We start from the raw sequence: 18,045 nt of genomic DNA, 5'->3' as shown, positions 1-18,045 counted from the left end.
CGCATAACGCAGCTCCAAAAGACTTACTAGCTACAGGGTTTTTTAATTTATAGTGCCTGTGAACGCGCAATCGACCCCATTCAAATCGTTATCACGTAAAGGCATCCAGGGGAAGACGTAAGCAGTGTCCATATACTCATAGCAATAACTGTGGCCTTTTAACTGACTCCAGATCAGGGGCCAACATTTCTGAAATCTGACTCCATGTCAGGGAAATTGCTGTAGAATGGGTTCTGTTCCACTTAGAGACAAAATTTCAACTCCTATAGAAACTATAGACTGTTTTCTATCCAATAATAATAATAATATGCATATTGTACGATCAAGAATTTTGTGGGAAGCCGTTTCAAAAATTACACGATTAGCATAAATAGTGACAACAGCGCCCCCAGCCTCAACAGGTTAAGCATTGTTCACACCCTCTTAAGACATAGCCCCACCCATCTCTTTAAGGATTCACATGTGAGGCAATGTGCTAAACAGTGAGTATGGTCATGCACTAAACACGATTTCAAGACTAAAGGCTGGTCTATCAACATGTCTGTAAACAGTTACCAATTAATTATTCCAGGAAAATAAACTCACAACAAGATCATTATTTACAAGTTAACGGGTTCGCTAATTACAGAAAATAGCTTGTGGTTGTGAGTGTAAAAGCAGGGCATTCTATCAGAGAATTTTAGAACTTGGAAACTGTCTCGTTGGTCTAACGTTATATCTGACTTTGGTTGCAGTTCATGCTGTTCTTCACCTTACAGTCTCTGGTAAACACACACTTTATCAAATAAAATAAAAGTAAATCAAAGGATACAGAAGGTGTAAACTGTACAGTGAAATGGTTACTTGCATAGTGGAGTCTTTTGTTTAGACATGTAGATAACTAGCTTGCTAGCTAAACAATGAAACATTATCCCAACTCATAGCATTAGTACCCTGCATGAATCTACAGGTAGCTAAACTAGCAAATGGCTCTGAGATACGAATATTATTACTACACAGCTAACAGTACGCTTTACCTTGCAATGAAAACGACTTTCTGACAAAATTAGAAATGTATAATATCTGAAAATGTAGCTAGCTATACTCTCTTACCTGTATACAGTACATGGATGAACGCTTTTCCCTCTCTGTCACGGATGACATGGTTGCCCTTAGTTTTGAAGATGTAATCCAGAGACAGGTGTTTTACACAACAGACTTCTGTGTTTTCTTTTCGACTCCCTCCGCATTTGCTATCAAATGCCTGAATGTTCTCCATCTCCTTAGCTATCATACTCTGCTTCCACCGGGAATTCCACTGATTTCAAAACTCAGTCCTCCAGAAAGTGGAAAACTATCTTTCCCCAAAAAATCTGCGTAAGAAAGGATTCCCTAGACATACTGAGCAGCTCATTATAGACAGAAGCATGCTACATGGCAGACCAATCCGAACTCATCTCTCGGCATGTCCAGCCCATCCATTATCTCAGCCAATCATGGCTAGTGGGAAGGTCCCTGACTTTATCCGTGGCTACACCAACTAGGCTCGTAATTTAACAATTGTATTCATATTTACAGATGGCATACATGTTTGTTATTAAGGCACATGAAAGTTCACATGATCCAGAAGGTATTTCTACCCCAAAACTTATTTTGATGAAAAAAATGTAATGTTTGCAGTCAAATGCCTCTCCTGTGAAATAGTGACACGCAATATACAGTGGGGCAAAAAAAGTATTTAGTCAGCCACCAATTGTGCAGGTTCGCCCACTTAAAAAGATGAGAGAGGCCTGTAATTTTCATCAAAGGTACACTTCAACTATGACAGACAAAATCAGAAAAAAAAATCCAGAAAATCACATTGTAGGATTTTTTATGAATTTATTTGCAAATTATGGTGGAAAATAAGTATTTGGTCAATTACAAAAGTTTATCTCAATACTTTTTTATATACCCTTTGTTGGCAATGACAGAGGTCAAACGTTTTCTGTAAGTCTTCACAAGGTTTTCACACACTGTTGCTGGTATGTTGGCCCATTCCTCCATGCAGATCTCCTCTAGAGCAGTGATGTTTTGGGGCTGTTGCTGGGCAACACGGACTTTCAACTCCCTCCAAAGATTTTCTATGGGGTTGAGATCTGGAGACTGGCTAGGCCACTCCAGGACCTTGAAATGCTTCTTACGAAGCCACTCCTTTGTTGCCCGGGCGGTGTGTTTGGGATCATTGTCATGCTGAAAGACCCAGCCACGTTTCATCTTCAATGCCCTTGCTGATGGAAGGAGGTTTTCACTCAAAATCTCACGATACATGGCCCCATTCATTCTGTCCTTTACACGGATCAGTCGTCCTGGTCCCTTTGCAGAAAAACAGCCCCAAAGCATGATGTTTCCACCCCCATGCTTCACAGTAGGTATGGTGTTCTTTGGATGCAACTCAGCATTCTTTGTCCTCCAAACACGACGAGTTGAGTTTTTACCAAAAAGTTCTATTTTGGTTTCATCTGACCATATGACATTCTCCCAATCTTCTTTTGGATCATCCAAATGCTCTCTAGCAAACTTCAGACGGGCCTGGACATGTACTGGCTTAAGCAGGGGGACACGTCTGGCACTGTAGGATTTGAGTCCCTGGCGGCGTAGTGTGTTACTGATGGTAGGCTTTGTTACTTTGGTCCCAGCTCTCTGCAGGTCATTCACTAGGTCCCCCCGTGTGGTTCTGGGATTTTTGCTCACCGTTCTTGTGATCATTTTGACCCCACGGGGTGAGATCTGCGTGGAGCCCCAGATTGAGGGAGATTATCAGTGGTCTTGTATGTCTTCCATTTCCTAATAATTGCTCCCACAGTTGATTTCTTCAAACCAAGCTGCTTACCTATTGCAGATTCAGTCTTCCCAGCCTGGTGCAGGTCTACAATTATGTTTCTGGTGTCCTTTGACAGCTCTTTGGTCTTGGCCATAGTGGAGTTTGGCGTGTAACTGTTTGAGGTTGTGGACAGGTGTCTTTTATACTGATAACAAGTTCAAACAGGTGCCATTAACCTCTAACGCCTACCAAACCCGGATCCGGGATCCCCCCCAACACAAAAGCTGACTAGCATAGCCTAGCCTAAAGTTACAGGGATATCATAAAAAAAATGTTCATGAAATCACAAGTCCAAGACACCAAATGAAAGATACAGATCTTGTGATTCAAGCCATCATCTCTGATTTGTAAAATGTTTTACAGGGAAGACACAATATGTAAATCTATTAGCCAACCACTGTTCGCAAAAGACAACACTTTTCTTACTCCACCATTTTCTTACTGCATCAGTAGCTATCACCAATTCGGCCAAATAAAGATATTGATAGCCACTAACCAAGAAAAAACCTCATCAGATGACAGTCTGATAACATATTTATTGTATAGGATAGGTTTTGTTAGAAAAATGTGCATATTTCAGGTATAAATCATAGTTTACAATTGCACCCACCATCACAACTCGACTAGAAAAAATACAGAGAGCAACGTGTATTACCTAATTACTAATCATAAAACATTTCTTAAAAATACACAGCGTACACTAATTGAAAGACACAGATCCTGTGAATCCAGACAATATTTCAGATTTTTTAAGTGTCTTACAGCGAAAACACAATAAATCGTTATATTACCATAGCACATGTGCAAACATTACCCCAGCATTGATTCACGGCAAAAAGAGCGATAGCATTATCACCACCAAAATGTATTAATTTTTTCACTAACCTTCTCAGAATTCTTCAGATGACACTCCTGTAACATCATATTACAACATACATATAGAGTTTGTTCGAAAATGTGCATATTTAGCCACCAAAATCATGGTTAGACAATGAGAAAAGTAGCCCAGCTGGTCAGAAAATGTCGTGCTCCATATTAGACAGTGATCTAGTCTTATACATAAATACTCATAAACTTGACTAAAAAATACAGGGTGGACAGCGATTGATAGACAATTTAATTCTTAATGCAATCACTGAATTACATTTTTTAAATTATCCTTACTTTTCAATACAGGTTGCGCCAAGCGAAGCTATACCAAACAAAATGGCGGCATAAGCGTTTAACATTTTTCGACAGAAACACGATTTATCATCATAAATAGTTCTTACTATGAGCTGTTCTTCCATCAGAATCTTGGGCAATGAATCCTTTCTCCGGTCTAATCGTCTTTTGGTCGAAAGATCTCCTCTTGTCCCGTCGAAATGTCCACTAACGTTCACCATGCACTCGAAAAGTGCCCAGCGCTTCAAAGTGCATTACACAGAAATGCCATAAAATCGCCCTAAACGGATATAAATTGCTATAAAACGGTTCAAATTAACGACCTTATGATGTTTTTAACACCTATAACGAGTAAAAACATGACCGGAGAAATATTACTGGCTAAACAACAGCTTGGAAAGAGAGCCAGTCCGACGTCCATCGTGCGTCAGGCGCAGGAAGAAAAGGAAGCTACTTCCACCTTGTGCTCTTTTATAGAGGCCCTGATTGCGCAATCGACTCCATTCAAAGCGTCACCACGTACTGACATCCAGAGGAAGACGTAGGCAGTGTGTGTTTCTCCATAGCATTTACAGGGACTTTACAACCGACCTGGGAACAGGGGCCAAGATGTCTGAAATCTCACTCCCTGTCATGAAAAGTGCTGTAGAAGGAGTTCTGTTTCACTCAGAGACAAAATTCCAACGGCTATAGAAACTAGAGAGTGTTTTCTATCCAATAATAATAATAATATGCATATTGTACGAGCAAGAATTGAGTAGGAAGCCGTTTAATCTGGAGCCCGATTTATGCTAAGTCGAAACAGCACCCCCTATATTCGCAAGAAGTTAATACAGGTAACGAGTGGAGGACAGAGGAGCCTCTTAAAGAAGAAGTTACAGGTCTGTGAGAGCCAGAAATCTTGCTTGTTTGTCGGTGACCAAATACTTATTTTCCACCATAATTTGCAAATAAATTCATAAAAAATCCTACAATGTGATTTTCTGGATTTCTTTTTCTCATTTTGTCTGTCATAGTTGAAGTGTACCTATGATGAAAATTACAGGCCTCTCTCATCTTTTTAAGTGGGAGAACTTGCACAATTGGTGGCTGACTAAATACTCCCCCCCCCACTGTATATAACGATGTATTAGTCATGTGATAAACCTGGCCCATAGCTTCTTGCTCTTGTTTATACACAGTAAAACATTTTAACTCCTTTCTTTCTCCTCATATAACTCTACCTTTCATCCCCTCTCTATCCTCCCTGCAGATCCTCCCAGTGAGCCAGTGGTAAATGGCTCCCTGACCATTTTGGAAGGTTCCTCCATCTCCCTGCAATGTAGCACCAAAGGCAATCCCGCACCCACCCTCACCTGGGTGAAGGACGGGGAGCTGGTGGGCACCATCACGGCCGAGGAGGTGTCTGTGCTGGAGCTTCTGGAGCTCACCCCTCAGGGAGACGGACAGTACCGCTGCCTGGCAGAGAACGAACACGGACGAGCCAGCAGCTCCCTTAACATCACTGTGGAATGTGAGTGGGTCATCATGTCACGTGGAATCATAACACATGGTATCACATCGTATTGTACCACCTACATTACACCGCGCTACACCATGTCATCCCACTCTACATGTCAGTCATACCCCTTACCTCCACCCTCTCTTTAGATGCCCCTGTCCTTCTGGAAGAGTCCAAGTGCACGGTGGTGAGGGAGGGAGTCCAGTGTGTTTGCATGGCTACGGGTAACCCTGAGCCCATCATCGAGTTCTACCTCCCCGACAAGAACATCACCATCAACGACACGGACGGCCGCTACAACTACTACACGCACACGGACGGCCACACGTCCACGGGCATGATAAAACTACGGGAGAAGGGTGAGCGCTTGGGCAACGGTGCTGTCAATGTGCACTGCAGCATTAGCAACATATACGGGTCGGAGAGCTTTCATCTGGAGTTACAGCAGGAGAGTGAGTACACAAGTTCAAGTTTATGGTTAAACACAGAAACAAATCCATACAATTAAAATGCTATACGTTGTATAGCCAAGCATACATGAGCGATTGAACTGAAATGAGAAGTGTAGGAACTTTATATGATATCTAGATTGACTGTATAAGTAAGAGCATTACCTGGCTACCCCATTGGCTTGGTATGGCAATGGCATTATCATGAATGTAAATAAGTTATAGTACCAGGACCTAGCTAAACAGTATTTTATGTTTCTACACTGTCTTCAATATGATGTTCTTGTCCGATGTTAGAGAAGTACATGATGGCAGTGATCGTTGGCACCATCGGTGGAGTGGCTGTCATCGCCTTCATCATCGCAGCAGTGAGATATGTGGGCCATAACAACAAGAAGTGAGTATCCACCCTTCACTAACTGTGACAGGGGTCGATGCGAGTTACAGGTACAGGTCATTTCCTGTTTGAATTGACGATAAGGAAACACTTCAGCCTAGCCATCCATTCTAAAACACCTCTGTGTATTCATGAGTGAATGATTGATCGATGAACGGACTTGAGAATCAGAGTCATAAGTTATGCTAACGCCAGAGCGAGTTCAATGAATTTGCCATCCCTAGTCCCATTTCTGAAATCCTCTGAGATGGAGATTCAAAATGGCTGCCTGGTGGAGTGGGGTTAGCAAGCCAGACTAACCGTAGCCTATAGTTTGCAGGCTCAATTCCCTGCTTTGATACTGCTTTGCACCCTTGACCTGCTATGCTAAAAATACAGCCACGGTAGCCTACTTAACTAAGGTGCTTCAGCATTATACCAATACATCACATTCCGACAAAAGCTTTTACTGAAAGTCGCTCCAAGAGAGGGTGCCGGCTCAACCGCAACTAAACCCATGAAACAATAACCACAACCATGAACGTCGACCACAACCATGAACCATAGGCCTGTAGATTATTAACTGCGTTGGGAAACAGGCCCTTGTTTTAAAATGGATGCCCAGGCTTGGAGTGTCGCCCTGAGTTATTGGCCATGAGACCGAGTCTGATCTTGTAACTCCACCCCCCAGAGAGAATGGCAACCCTGGGCAGGACCTGGTCTCTAAACTGGAGAACCCAGCGCTGTACTACAGCACAGTCAAGAAGGACAAACAATGTCTGAGGAAGAAAGTGGTGAGACATGTTGATGATGATGATGACTATAATGATGATAATGACCATTCTCAGATCTGTCTTAAACGGGAGAATGATAGCTTACCCGTTGCTGATACTGAAACTATACTCTACCCGTTCAATTCATGTCCTATTTTTGATGTAAAGTCAGGTTCATTCCGTGGAGATACTCATAAATAATCAAAAACCTATATGACCTCTTATGTTAAAGAGAAAATGTAAACTTCCCCAGCCAACTACTGGCCTAGCCTGAGAATCCCAGTACCACTATAGCTATCTATCACAGTACCACAGGTGTAGCTGCGACCATAGCCTCTCCAAAACCACTGTTTTCTGCTTCATCGCTTCTCTGCGTTCTTCTGTCTCTGTTTTCTCTTCCCTTACTCTTGCACAGCTTAAGACAGAGCTTCTGGGCTCAAAGTTTAACTCCATTCTAGAGGAGAGCACGGTAAGGTTCCTAAACAACCCAGCCCCAATCCCAACTCCAAGTCCCAGTGGTAGACAGCATCCCTCACACATCACAGACAGCAAAATTATACAATGGCCCAAATTTGGCTCTAATCTACAATATTACGACTTACCATTTTACCCAGTTAACCACTTGGTGTGGTTGGTGTTACGGTCCTGAAGTGGATCTGTAGCATGAAATGTCCAGACCAAATGTCCAGACCACATTCAGACCAAAAGTAACTATGGGAAGTTGTTAGGGCCACATAACTCAAGCCAGAGATGGCCCATAAGCAAAGTGCCAACCCTCCCCCAGTTCGCATCTCCTACATTCGGACCAGATCTGGGCCATATGACTCATTGTGGTGCCAGAACTGAGCCACATTGTATGTGTCACAAAACAACCAGATCTGGCCCACAGTCGTCTGCTGTCTGAGATCAGCTTCCATGTGCTGTATTGCCTTTGATTTCCACGACTACTGTTGCACGGCTGCCTCGATACTAACAGGATATGCTATACCGCCTCAATCTCCTTGTTTTACGCCTCTGCTCACCAATAACTACAAACCCTCCTTTCTCCTCTCTCAATGTCTGTCATGTTATCCCTTTATACTCTGAATGTTCTGAGGTGTCAATGGCATTGGTGGCACTGTGCTGATATAACCTGTGATTCTGAATGGGCCTTCTCTCTTTCCGTACCTTCAACAGGGAGAAGACGGGGATTATCAACCTGTGGGCTCTATGGCAGACCTGGAGAGGCAAGAGCTGAACTACGCCGCCCTGCAGTTTCTGGGGGGGCGCTCCAGGGATGGGGGGGCCTCAGGGAGGGGGGATGACGGCAGCGACTACACCGAGATCAAGGCCAAATGAATCGCGATCCTTCCCTGACCCATCGTCACCGCGGGACACAGTGGCAGCCATGTTGTTGCCCCCCTCCTCACGTCATTCGCCCCCTCTTCAAACTTCTTCCCCCCTCCCCCGTAGACACCATCACCAACCTTCATCATCACACCAAGAACCCCCATCATCTCCGCCCGTCCCTGAATCATCTCAAATGACGTTCCCGTTAGTCGACCCCCAAGCCTCCAAGGGGAACCCCAGTTACATCTCGCCACCCAGGACTGCTGGTAGCTACTTGCAGGGTCAGAACACGGCCCAGTGGACAATGTAAAAGGATCTTTGTATTATCAGCAGCTGACGGTCTCCCAGCTCTTACTCTATTGTTCATAGTCAAACAATTCCCTCACAACAGGTGCAATGTGTTAGTTACTGTACTGTACTGTATCATCTAGATTCAATGTTGCTATTTCCATCTCTACACCGTTAATTGTTGGCATTGCTTTTCTGGGGCTCCCCTTCTGTATGCCACCCTATATCATACTCATAGCTAGCCTGGTTAAACCAGATTGAACGCTGCGCTCACCAGTTGTCCTGTTAAACGCAGCGCAATCAGTTTGGATACCAGACTAACTGTCTAGATCCGTCCATTATAGTTCTTCTCCACTGTGTCCGCTGCCAGTCGAAGTGTCAGGGAAAGGGGTGTGTTTTGTGCTTTTTCTTTTCTTATCTCTATTTCTGACCCTGGATCTGGAGGAAATGAGGGATCTCTTCTCTCTTCCTGATCCAGTGGTTGTCAACACTGACCAGTGTTCAACAAACGTCAGGCCTGGTACACATCCAATTGAAGCCAGTCATCTTCTTCTCACATATTCTGTTCCCACATATAGTTCAATAGTGATGTGTGCTGTGACTCCGTGGCTTTTGATGATGATGAGAAATGAATATTTCTTTGATTTTATATAAAGAGAGAAGATGGATACTCTTAGAGGTTTGTCGAGCATCGAACACAAGGTTCTGCTCGTGCAAGAAGTGGCCAAATTTTTTTGTTTTTATGCATTATAAGCACTGATTGCATTGTGTTCTGCTCTTGAGGAAATATGCCGGGGTAACACAGAATGTTCTATATATGCCGTTGCCCATGATTCAATTACTAGTATTTTTGGACGATTTCTCTGTTTTGCTAAGGGGAAGTGTTAACTTATCCTTAAATGGGAACCAATGGGTTAGAATACATTTTTGGATCAATCTGGCATACATGACTCCACTGTAACACTCGCACAGCAGGCCAAAAATGTATCTCGTTGAGACAATGTGTGTGTGTATGTAAACAGTGCTGAAAGATCAGCGAACACTGATCACTGTGGCTGTTTCAAAAGATCACTTTACCTGAGACCGCTTCCCACAAAATGTCTTCTTCAATGGTTGTGAAGTGTGAAATCGATGAATAATCCTATAGGGTTGGATCAGATGAGGCATTTGAGTGGCACATCATTGAAGCTGTTATACCAGTTGGTTGTGCTATTCAAATATAATTGATCAACTCATGTAATGTAATCTCCAAGCTCACTAATGGCAACACTAAATAACAATGACTGTTAATACAATATTAATACGCTGCATATGGATGGGTAAAAGGATACCAGTATACTTATTGTAAATAAATACCCTGCATGACTATTATGCTGTCAGCCATATGTGTAAATACACTACGGTATGTACATGCTCACTTTTACAACAATGGTTTACACAGGCAAGTCGGTTACAGGTTCAGTAACACTTTAATTCTCTGTCATAAGGGTGACATAACGCTGTCATAACATAACACATGTCATTTTCGGTCATGAAAATTGATGTCATAATACTGACAGCCCTTTACACTGTCATGACACAAATTAATATTTATGTAAAAGAGTTGGCTAGCGGTATGCTACGCCAATAAACTGACTGAAGCAAAGATTTGTGCCATGACAGTGTCAAGCTTATGTCAGTTGTCATGACTGTTAATAACATATTTTATGTAATTGCTCTGACATGTTTAAGTCACTAGACCTAATGGCAGAGCGTTCAAGATGTGTTACCCAACATTGAGACACGCCAATATGGACATCCGGTTAGGAACACTTACTTTCGTCAGTTCTCTTGAACGCCTCATGGAGGGTTTATTTCTTTCTAAACCTGGAAACAAAATGGAGAAGCGTTGTTCATGTCTTATCTAATTTGTTTGTCACATAGTGTGTTGTAAAGCAGATTTGTACTTTCTTTACTTTGTGGGGTTCATTATTATTATTGTGATGATTTTTTTTTTTATATCTTTGACACAATAATTCCGATCAGAATTCTGCAATCCTTCTGCAAATTAGCACTGTTATTACTTAATGACAATAAGAGCTCTGTGATGATGTTTGATTATTCTCTTTATTTTACAAGTCTGTCCCGCCTCAAGCAAAGCCATCTTTCTTTGGTTCCAAACAACAAATAAATAATGTAAACAACAGAGAATGTGACTAGTTCAGTTTGTTGTCTATATAGTTTATCTGTTCTCTCATACCCAAAACAGTATGGAAAATACACCCTGAATACATTCTATATCTCCATGTATCAGTATTACTTTATTGATACAGTATGTAACAGCTATTCCCCCCACACCACCCCTCATTGTTTGCAGTAGCTGCATCACACAAAGCTTTATTTTAAACCATTTTCATTTCACTTGATAATATTTGCAACAAAGTTGAACATGAGGAAGATAAAAACGGGTAGCTTCCTTATGTGCTTTTACATAAAATACTACACAATTCGTTTATAATAGATTTTTTTTTGTGCAAAAATCCTGTGACATTATTCTAAAAAAGTGGTTTAATTAATTCACATAAAAATGCTTTCAGGGGTAAAAAACAAAAAAACAAAAAAAACAACGTATTGCAATAGAAAATAATTGGAATTGAAATAAAAAAGCTAAATCAAGCCTCTGAACCAAATGCTAAAATAAAATAGAAGTTTATCACAAGCAGAGGATCATTGGGGATTTGGGGTGATGAGGTCATATTCGGGAGACATGTTTGCTTTGTCCAATGAGATGTAGGTACTATCTTCTGTTCACCTTTTTGCTATTTAAGTCACAGAAACACTGTTAACTGACATGATTTTAGAGCCAATTTTTTCAGTACTGAAAGTAGTAGCATAAAGGGAACAGCTACTGTACAGTATATTGCAACCTCTTTATTAAGATTAATATCACTTTATTGGTCAGTTGCACACAAGGTCTAACCGAAATTTGACTTCCTCTTTTAACCCAAACCCTCCGAAAGACACACATACATACACATACAGAAATATTTTGGAGAGATGTTGGGGGCTGCCACACTTTGCGGCAGGTTGACATTTACAGAATGGAGTGAATTTCGCTAGATGGGTCAGCGGCAAAGATTTGTAGTCTTAATTTAAGGTTAGGTTAAGCATTAGGGTTAGGTGTGTGGTTAACGTTAGGGTTAAGTCGGTTTAAAATCACATTTTATTACTTTTGGCCATTTCAGCTGGTGACCACTCTGCAGAGCTGCCTCGAGAATGAGATTCAGGCCAAAAACACTAACCTGCCACTGGGTGCTGTTGTGGGGGGTTGCTCAAGGGCACGCAATGGCATCAAATATTTGATACCAGCAACCCTCCAGTTGCCAGCTCACTTCACACCAGAATTTTTCCTCATCGAATCTGGAATTCGAACCGTAAACGCTCCGGTTGCTGGTTCGCCTCTCTAACCGCTAGGCTACATTCTCTGGTTGCAAATTTCAGTTAGCCAAACGGAGCTTAAAGTTTTCCTTGATTATAATTTACCTCGCTCAGACAGTCCTACCTTGCATAACTTATTGATAAAAAAATCTAAATATAACAGTGATAAGCATTTCATTGGCACCTGACCTTATGCCATATGTCCCCATGTATGAAACTGTGGGATTGTAATGTTGTCTTACCATTTACAAGCACTGGTCAGATAGACAAGGAGGGCCACATTAATGAGGCTGAGGAACAGACCAACAACTATCAAGGGATAGACTGCAACGTCACTCTTCTCTGACCCAGGGGTATCTATGGGAAGTGTAAAGAAATTAATTGGTAGGAAAACACTTTGTTTAATTGGTCCAACACTATTCTACTTTAGCTCTACTCTTTCCCCCACTAGACAGGTTTCCATCCAATTGGCGACAGATTTTCATGCGGAATAAAATGTACACGTTTCCACCAAACTGACTTGCTGCAGATATAATCAGTGCGTGATTTTCCACTGCTATTTCTCGCATAATACATTTTTACCGACACAAAAATATCCCACCATGTTGAACGAACAAATGATCTGTCTGCATTTATAAAATTGTATCATCAAAACTTCCTGGTTCCATCACAGTTGGCATTATTATTTTTTTAAACGGTATGACTTTACCAGCATAAACGTTGTCGATGGAAATGTGGTAACTGACAATACATTACATGACCAAAAGTAAGTGGACACCTGCTCATCAAACGTCTCATTCCAAAATCATGGGAATCAGTATGGAGTTGGTCCCCCTTTTGCTGCTGTAACAGCCTCCACAACAGCCTCCACTTCTGGGAAGGCTTTTTACAAGATTTTGGAACATTGCTGCGGGGATTGCTTCCATTCAGCCACGGGCACTGATGTTGGGCGATTCGGCCTGTTTCACAGTCGGCGTTCCAATTCATCCCAAAGGTGTTCGATGGGGTTGAGGGTCAGGGCTCTGTGCAGGCCAGTAAAGTTCTTCCACACCGATCTCGACAAATCATTTCTATTTGGACCTCGCACTGTGCACGGGGGCATTGTTATGCTGAAACAGGAAATGGCCTTCCCCAAACTGTTGCCATAAAGATGGAAGCACAGAATCGTCTAGAATGCCATTGTATGCCGTAGCCTCAAGATCTCCCTTCACTGGAACTAAGGGGCCTTGCCCGAACCATGAAACAATGTGTTTTATAAAGAGGTGATTTTATAAAACTATAGTTTATTGAATTCTGCAATAACTGAGTATAAACAACATATACAGTGCATTCGGAAAGTTTTCAGACCCCTTGACTTTTTGCACATTTTGTACATTACAGCCTTATTCTAAAATATATAAAATTGTTTTTTACATCAGTCTACACACTATACCCCATACTGACAAAACAAAAACAGGTTTGTAGAAATTTTGGAAAAAGTATAAATAACAGAAAACAAATATTAAATGTACATTCAGACCCTTTACTCAGTACTTTGTTCAAATCAAATGTTAGTTGTCACATGGGACCTTACACTGAAATGATTACAAGCCCTTAACCAAAAGCACAGTTTTTAGAAAAATACCTACAAAAATAAGAAATAAATGTAACAAACAATTAAAGAGCAGCCGTAAAATAACAATAGCAATAGGCTATATACAGGGGGTACCGGTACAGAGTCAATGTGCGGGGGCACCGGTTAGTCGAGGTAATATGTACATGTAGGTAGAGTTATTAAAGTGACTATGCATAGATAATAAACAGAGAGAAGTAGCTGTTTAAAAGCCTCTTGGACCTAGATTGGCACCCCGGTACCGCTTGCAGTGCGGTAGCAGAGAGAACAGTCTATGACTAGGGTGGCTAGAGTCAATGACAATTTTTAGGGCCTTTCTCTGATACTGCCTGGTATAGAGGTACTGGATGGCAGGATGCTTTGCCCCAGTGATGTACTGGGCCGTACGCACTACCCTCTGTAGTGCCTTGCGGTCGGAGGCCAAGCAGTTGCCATACCAGGCAGTGATGCAACCAGTTAAGATGCTCTTGATGGTGCTTTTTGAGGATCTGAGGACCCATGCCAAATCTTTTCAGTCTTCTGAGGGGAAATAGGTTTTGTCGTGCCCTCTTCACGACTGACTTGGTGTGCTTGGATCATGTTAGTTTGTTGGTTATGAGGACACCAAGGAACTTGAAGATTTAAACCTGCTCCACTACAGCCCAGTCGATGATAATGGGTGTGTGCTCGGTCCTCCTTTTCCTGTAGTCCATAATCATCTGCTTTGTCTTGATCACGTTGAGGGAGAGGTTGTTGTCCTGGCACCACATGGCCAGGTCTCTGACCTCCTCCCTCTAATCTGTCACATCGTTGTCGGTGATGAGGCCTGCCACTGTTGTGTCATCAGCAAACTTAATGATGGTGTTGGAGTTGTGCCTGGCCATGCAGATATGAGTGGACGGGGAGTACAGGAGGGGACTGAGCATGCACCCCTGAGGGGCCCCCGTGTTGAGGATCAGCATGGCGGATGTGTTGTTACCTACCCTTACCACCTGGAGGCAGCCCGTCAGGAAGTTCAGGATCCAGTTGCAGAGGGAGGTGTTTAGTCCCAGGGTCCTTAGCTTAGTGATGAGCTTTGAGGGCACTATGGTGTGAAACGCTGAGCTGTAGTCAATGAATAGCATTCTCACATAGGTGTTCCTTTTGTCAATGTGTGAAAGGGCAGTGTGGAGTGCAATAGAGATTGCATCATCTGTGAGTCTGTTGGGGCCGTATGCAAATTAGAGTGGGTCTAGGGTTTCTGGGATAATGGTGTTGATGTGAGCCATGACCAGCCTTTCACAGCACTTCATGGCTACAGACGTGAGTGCTACGGGTCGGTAGTCGTTTAGGCAGGTTACCTTAGTGTTCTTGGGCACAGGGACTATGGTGGTCTGCTTGAAACATGTTGGTATTACAGACTCAGACAGGGAGAGGTTGAAAATGTCAGTGAAGACACTTGCCAGTTGGTCAGCGCATGCTCGGACAACACGTCCTGGTAATCCGTCTGGCCCTGCGGCCTTGTGAATGTTGACCTGTTTAAAGGTCCTACTCACATCGGCTTGGGAGAGTGTGATCACACAGTCATCTGGAACAGCTGATGCTCTCATGCATGTTTCAGTGTTACTTGCCTTGAAGCGAATATAGAAGTAATTTAGCTCATCTGGTAGGCATGTGTTACTGGGCAGCTCGCAGCTGTGCTTCCCTTTGTAGTCTGTAATAGTTTGCAAGCCCTGCCAGATCTGACGAGCGTTGGAGCCGGTGTAGTACGATTCGATCTTAGTCCTGTGGGGACGATGTCATCTATGCACTTATTGATGAAGCCAGTGACTGATGTGGTGTACACCTCAATGCCATCGGATGAATCCAGTGTGCTATCAAAACAGTCCTGTAGCTTAGCATCTGCTTTATCTGACCACTTTTTTATTGACCGAGTCACAGGTGCTTCCTGCTTTAGTTTTTGCTTGTAAGCAGGAATCAGGAAGATAAAATTATTGTCAGATTTGCCAAATGGAGTGCGAGGGAGAGCTTTGTTCGTGTCTCTGTGTGTGGAGTAAAGGTGGTCTACAGCCTAAAGGTGGTCTCAGGCGGGCAAAGCCTTGAAACTTCCTTAGATATCGTGCACCAGCTGTTGTTTACAAACATACATAGACCGCCACCCCTTGTCTTACCAGAGGCTGCTGTTCTTTCCTGCCGATAGAGTGTATAACCCGCCAGCTGTATGTTATTCATGTCGTCGTTCAGCCACAAATCGGTGGAACATCCGTTATTACACTTTTTAATGTCCCGTTGGTAGGATATGCGTGCTTATAGTTTGTCCACTTTATTATCCAACAATTGTAAGTTGGCCAATAGTACATTTACATTTACATTTAAGTCATTTAGCAGACGCTCTTATCCAGAGCGACTTACAAATTGGTGCATTCACCTAATGACATCCAGTGGAACAGCCACTTTACAATAGTGCATCTAGATCCTTTAAGGGGGGGGGGGGGGGGGGGGCAGAAGGATTGCTTTATCCTATCCTAGGTATTCCTTGAAGAGGTGGGGTTTCAGGTGTCTCCGGAAGGTGGTGATTGACTCCGCTGTCCTGGCGTCGTGAGGGAGTTTGTTCCACCATTGGGGTGCCAGAGCAGCGAACAGTTTTGACTGGGCTGAGCGGGAACTGTACTTCCTCAGTGGTAGGGAGGCGAGCAGGCCAGAGGTGGATGAACGCAGTGCCCTTGTTTGGGTGTAGGGCCTGATCAGAGCCTGAAGGTACTGAGGTGCCGTTCCCCTCACAGCTCCGTAGGCAAGCACCATGGTCTTGTAGCGGATGCGAGCTTCAACTGGAAGCCAGTGGAGAGAGCGGAGGAGCGGGGTGACGTGAGAGAACTTGGGAAGGTTGAACACCAGACGGGCTGCGGCGTTCTGGATGAGTTGTAGGGGTTTAATGGCACAGGCAGGGAGCCCAGCCAACAGCGAGTTGCAGTAATCCAGACGGGAGATGACAAGTGCCTGGATTAGGACCTGCGCCGCTTCCTGTGTGAGGCAGGGTCGTACTCTGCGGATGTTGTAGAGCATGAACCTACAGGAACGGGCCACCGCCTTGATGTTAGTGGAGAACGACAGGGTGTTGTCCAGGATCACGCCAAGGTTCTTAGCGCTCTGGGAGGAGGACACAATGGAGTTGTCAACCGTGATGGCGAGATCATGGAACGGACAGTCCTTCCCCGGGAGGAAGAGCAGCTCCGTCTTGCCGAGGTTCAGCTTGAGGTGGTGATCCGTCATCCACACTGATATGTCTGCCAGACATGCAGAGATGCGATTCGCCACCTGGTCATCAGAAGGGGGAAAGGAGAAGATTAATTGTGTGTCGTCTGCATAGCAATGATAGGAGAGACCATGTGAGGTTATGACAGAGCCAAGTGACTTGGTGTATAGCGAGAATAGGAGAGGGCCTAGAACAGAGCCCTGGGGGACACCAGTGGTGAGAGCGCGTGGTGAGGAGACAGATTCTCGCCACGCCACCTGGTAGGAGCGACCTGTCAGGTAGGACGCAATCCAAGCGTGGGCCGCGCCGGAGATGCCCAACTCGGAGAGGGTGGAGAGGAGGATCTGATGGTTCACAGTATCGAAGGCAGCCGATAGGTCTAGAAGGATGAGAGCAGAGGAGAGAGAGTTAGCTTTAGCAGTGCGGAGCGCCTCCGTGATACAGAGAAGAGCAGTCTCAGTTGAGTGACTAGTCTTGAAACCTGACTGATTTGGATCAAGAAGGTCATTCTGAGAGAGATAGCAGGAGAGCTGGCCAAGGACGGCACGTTCAAGAGTTTTGGAGAGAAAAGAAAGAAGGGATACTGGTCTGTAGTTGTTGACATCGGAGGGATCGAGTGTAGGTTTTTTCAGAAGGGGTGCAACTCTCGCTCTCTTGAAGACGGAAGGGACGTAGCCAGCGGTCAAGGATGAGTTGATGAGCGAGGTGAGGTAAGGTAGAAGGTCTCCGGAAATGGTCTGGAGAAGAGAGGAGGGGATAGGGTCAAGCGGGCAGGTTGTTGGGCGGCCGGCCATCACAAGACGCGAGATTTCATCTGGAGAGAGAGGGGAGAAAGAGGTCAAAGCACAGGGTTGGGCAGTGTGAGCAGAACCAGCGGTGTCGTTTGACTTAGCAAACGAGGATCGGATGTCGTCGACCTTCTTTTCAAAATGGTTGACGAAGTCGTCTGCAGAGAGGGAGGAGGGGGGGGGAGGGGGAGGAGGATTCAGGAGGGAGGAGAAGGTGGCAAAGAGCTTCCTAGGGTTAGAGGCAGATGCTTGGAATTTAGAGTGGTAGAAAGTGGCTTTAGCAGCAGAGACAGAA

The 18,045-nt window shown here is 43.9% G+C and overlaps 1 protein-coding gene across 7 annotated transcripts in view; it reads left to right on the top strand.

Annotated features, from left to right (window-relative positions):
• LOC129857417 (myelin-associated glycoprotein-like) overlaps positions 1–10,912 on the top strand; it is a 32,378-nt gene extending 21,466 nt beyond the window's left edge. For 5 of the 7 annotated variants that reach the window (XM_055925645.1, XM_055925643.1, XM_055925646.1 and 2 more), the window contains 6 exons: positions 5,259–5,519; positions 5,657–5,959; positions 6,254–6,353; positions 7,024–7,126; positions 7,521–7,574; positions 8,282–10,912. In XM_055925645.1, coding sequence (XP_055781620.1) covers positions 5,259–5,519; positions 5,657–5,959; positions 6,254–6,353; positions 7,024–7,126; positions 7,521–7,574; positions 8,282–8,443 — 983 coding nt within the window. In that variant the 3' untranslated portion in view covers positions 8,444–10,912. The remainder of the gene's footprint in view (positions 1–5,258; positions 5,520–5,656; positions 5,960–6,253; positions 6,354–7,023; positions 7,127–7,520; positions 7,575–8,281) is intronic. The other 2 variants (XM_055925647.1, XM_055925648.1) reach the window with 2 other exon arrangements.
• Positions 10,913–18,045: the final 7,133 nt, after the last annotated feature.

This window comes from Salvelinus fontinalis, chromosome 6 (assembly GCF_029448725.1).
Source record: "Salvelinus fontinalis isolate EN_2023a chromosome 6, ASM2944872v1, whole genome shotgun sequence".
Taxonomy (NCBI): Eukaryota; Metazoa; Chordata; class Actinopteri; order Salmoniformes; family Salmonidae; genus Salvelinus; species Salvelinus fontinalis.
Note: the sequence above shows the minus strand (reverse complement) of the source record. Positions and strands in the feature narration are given on the sequence as shown.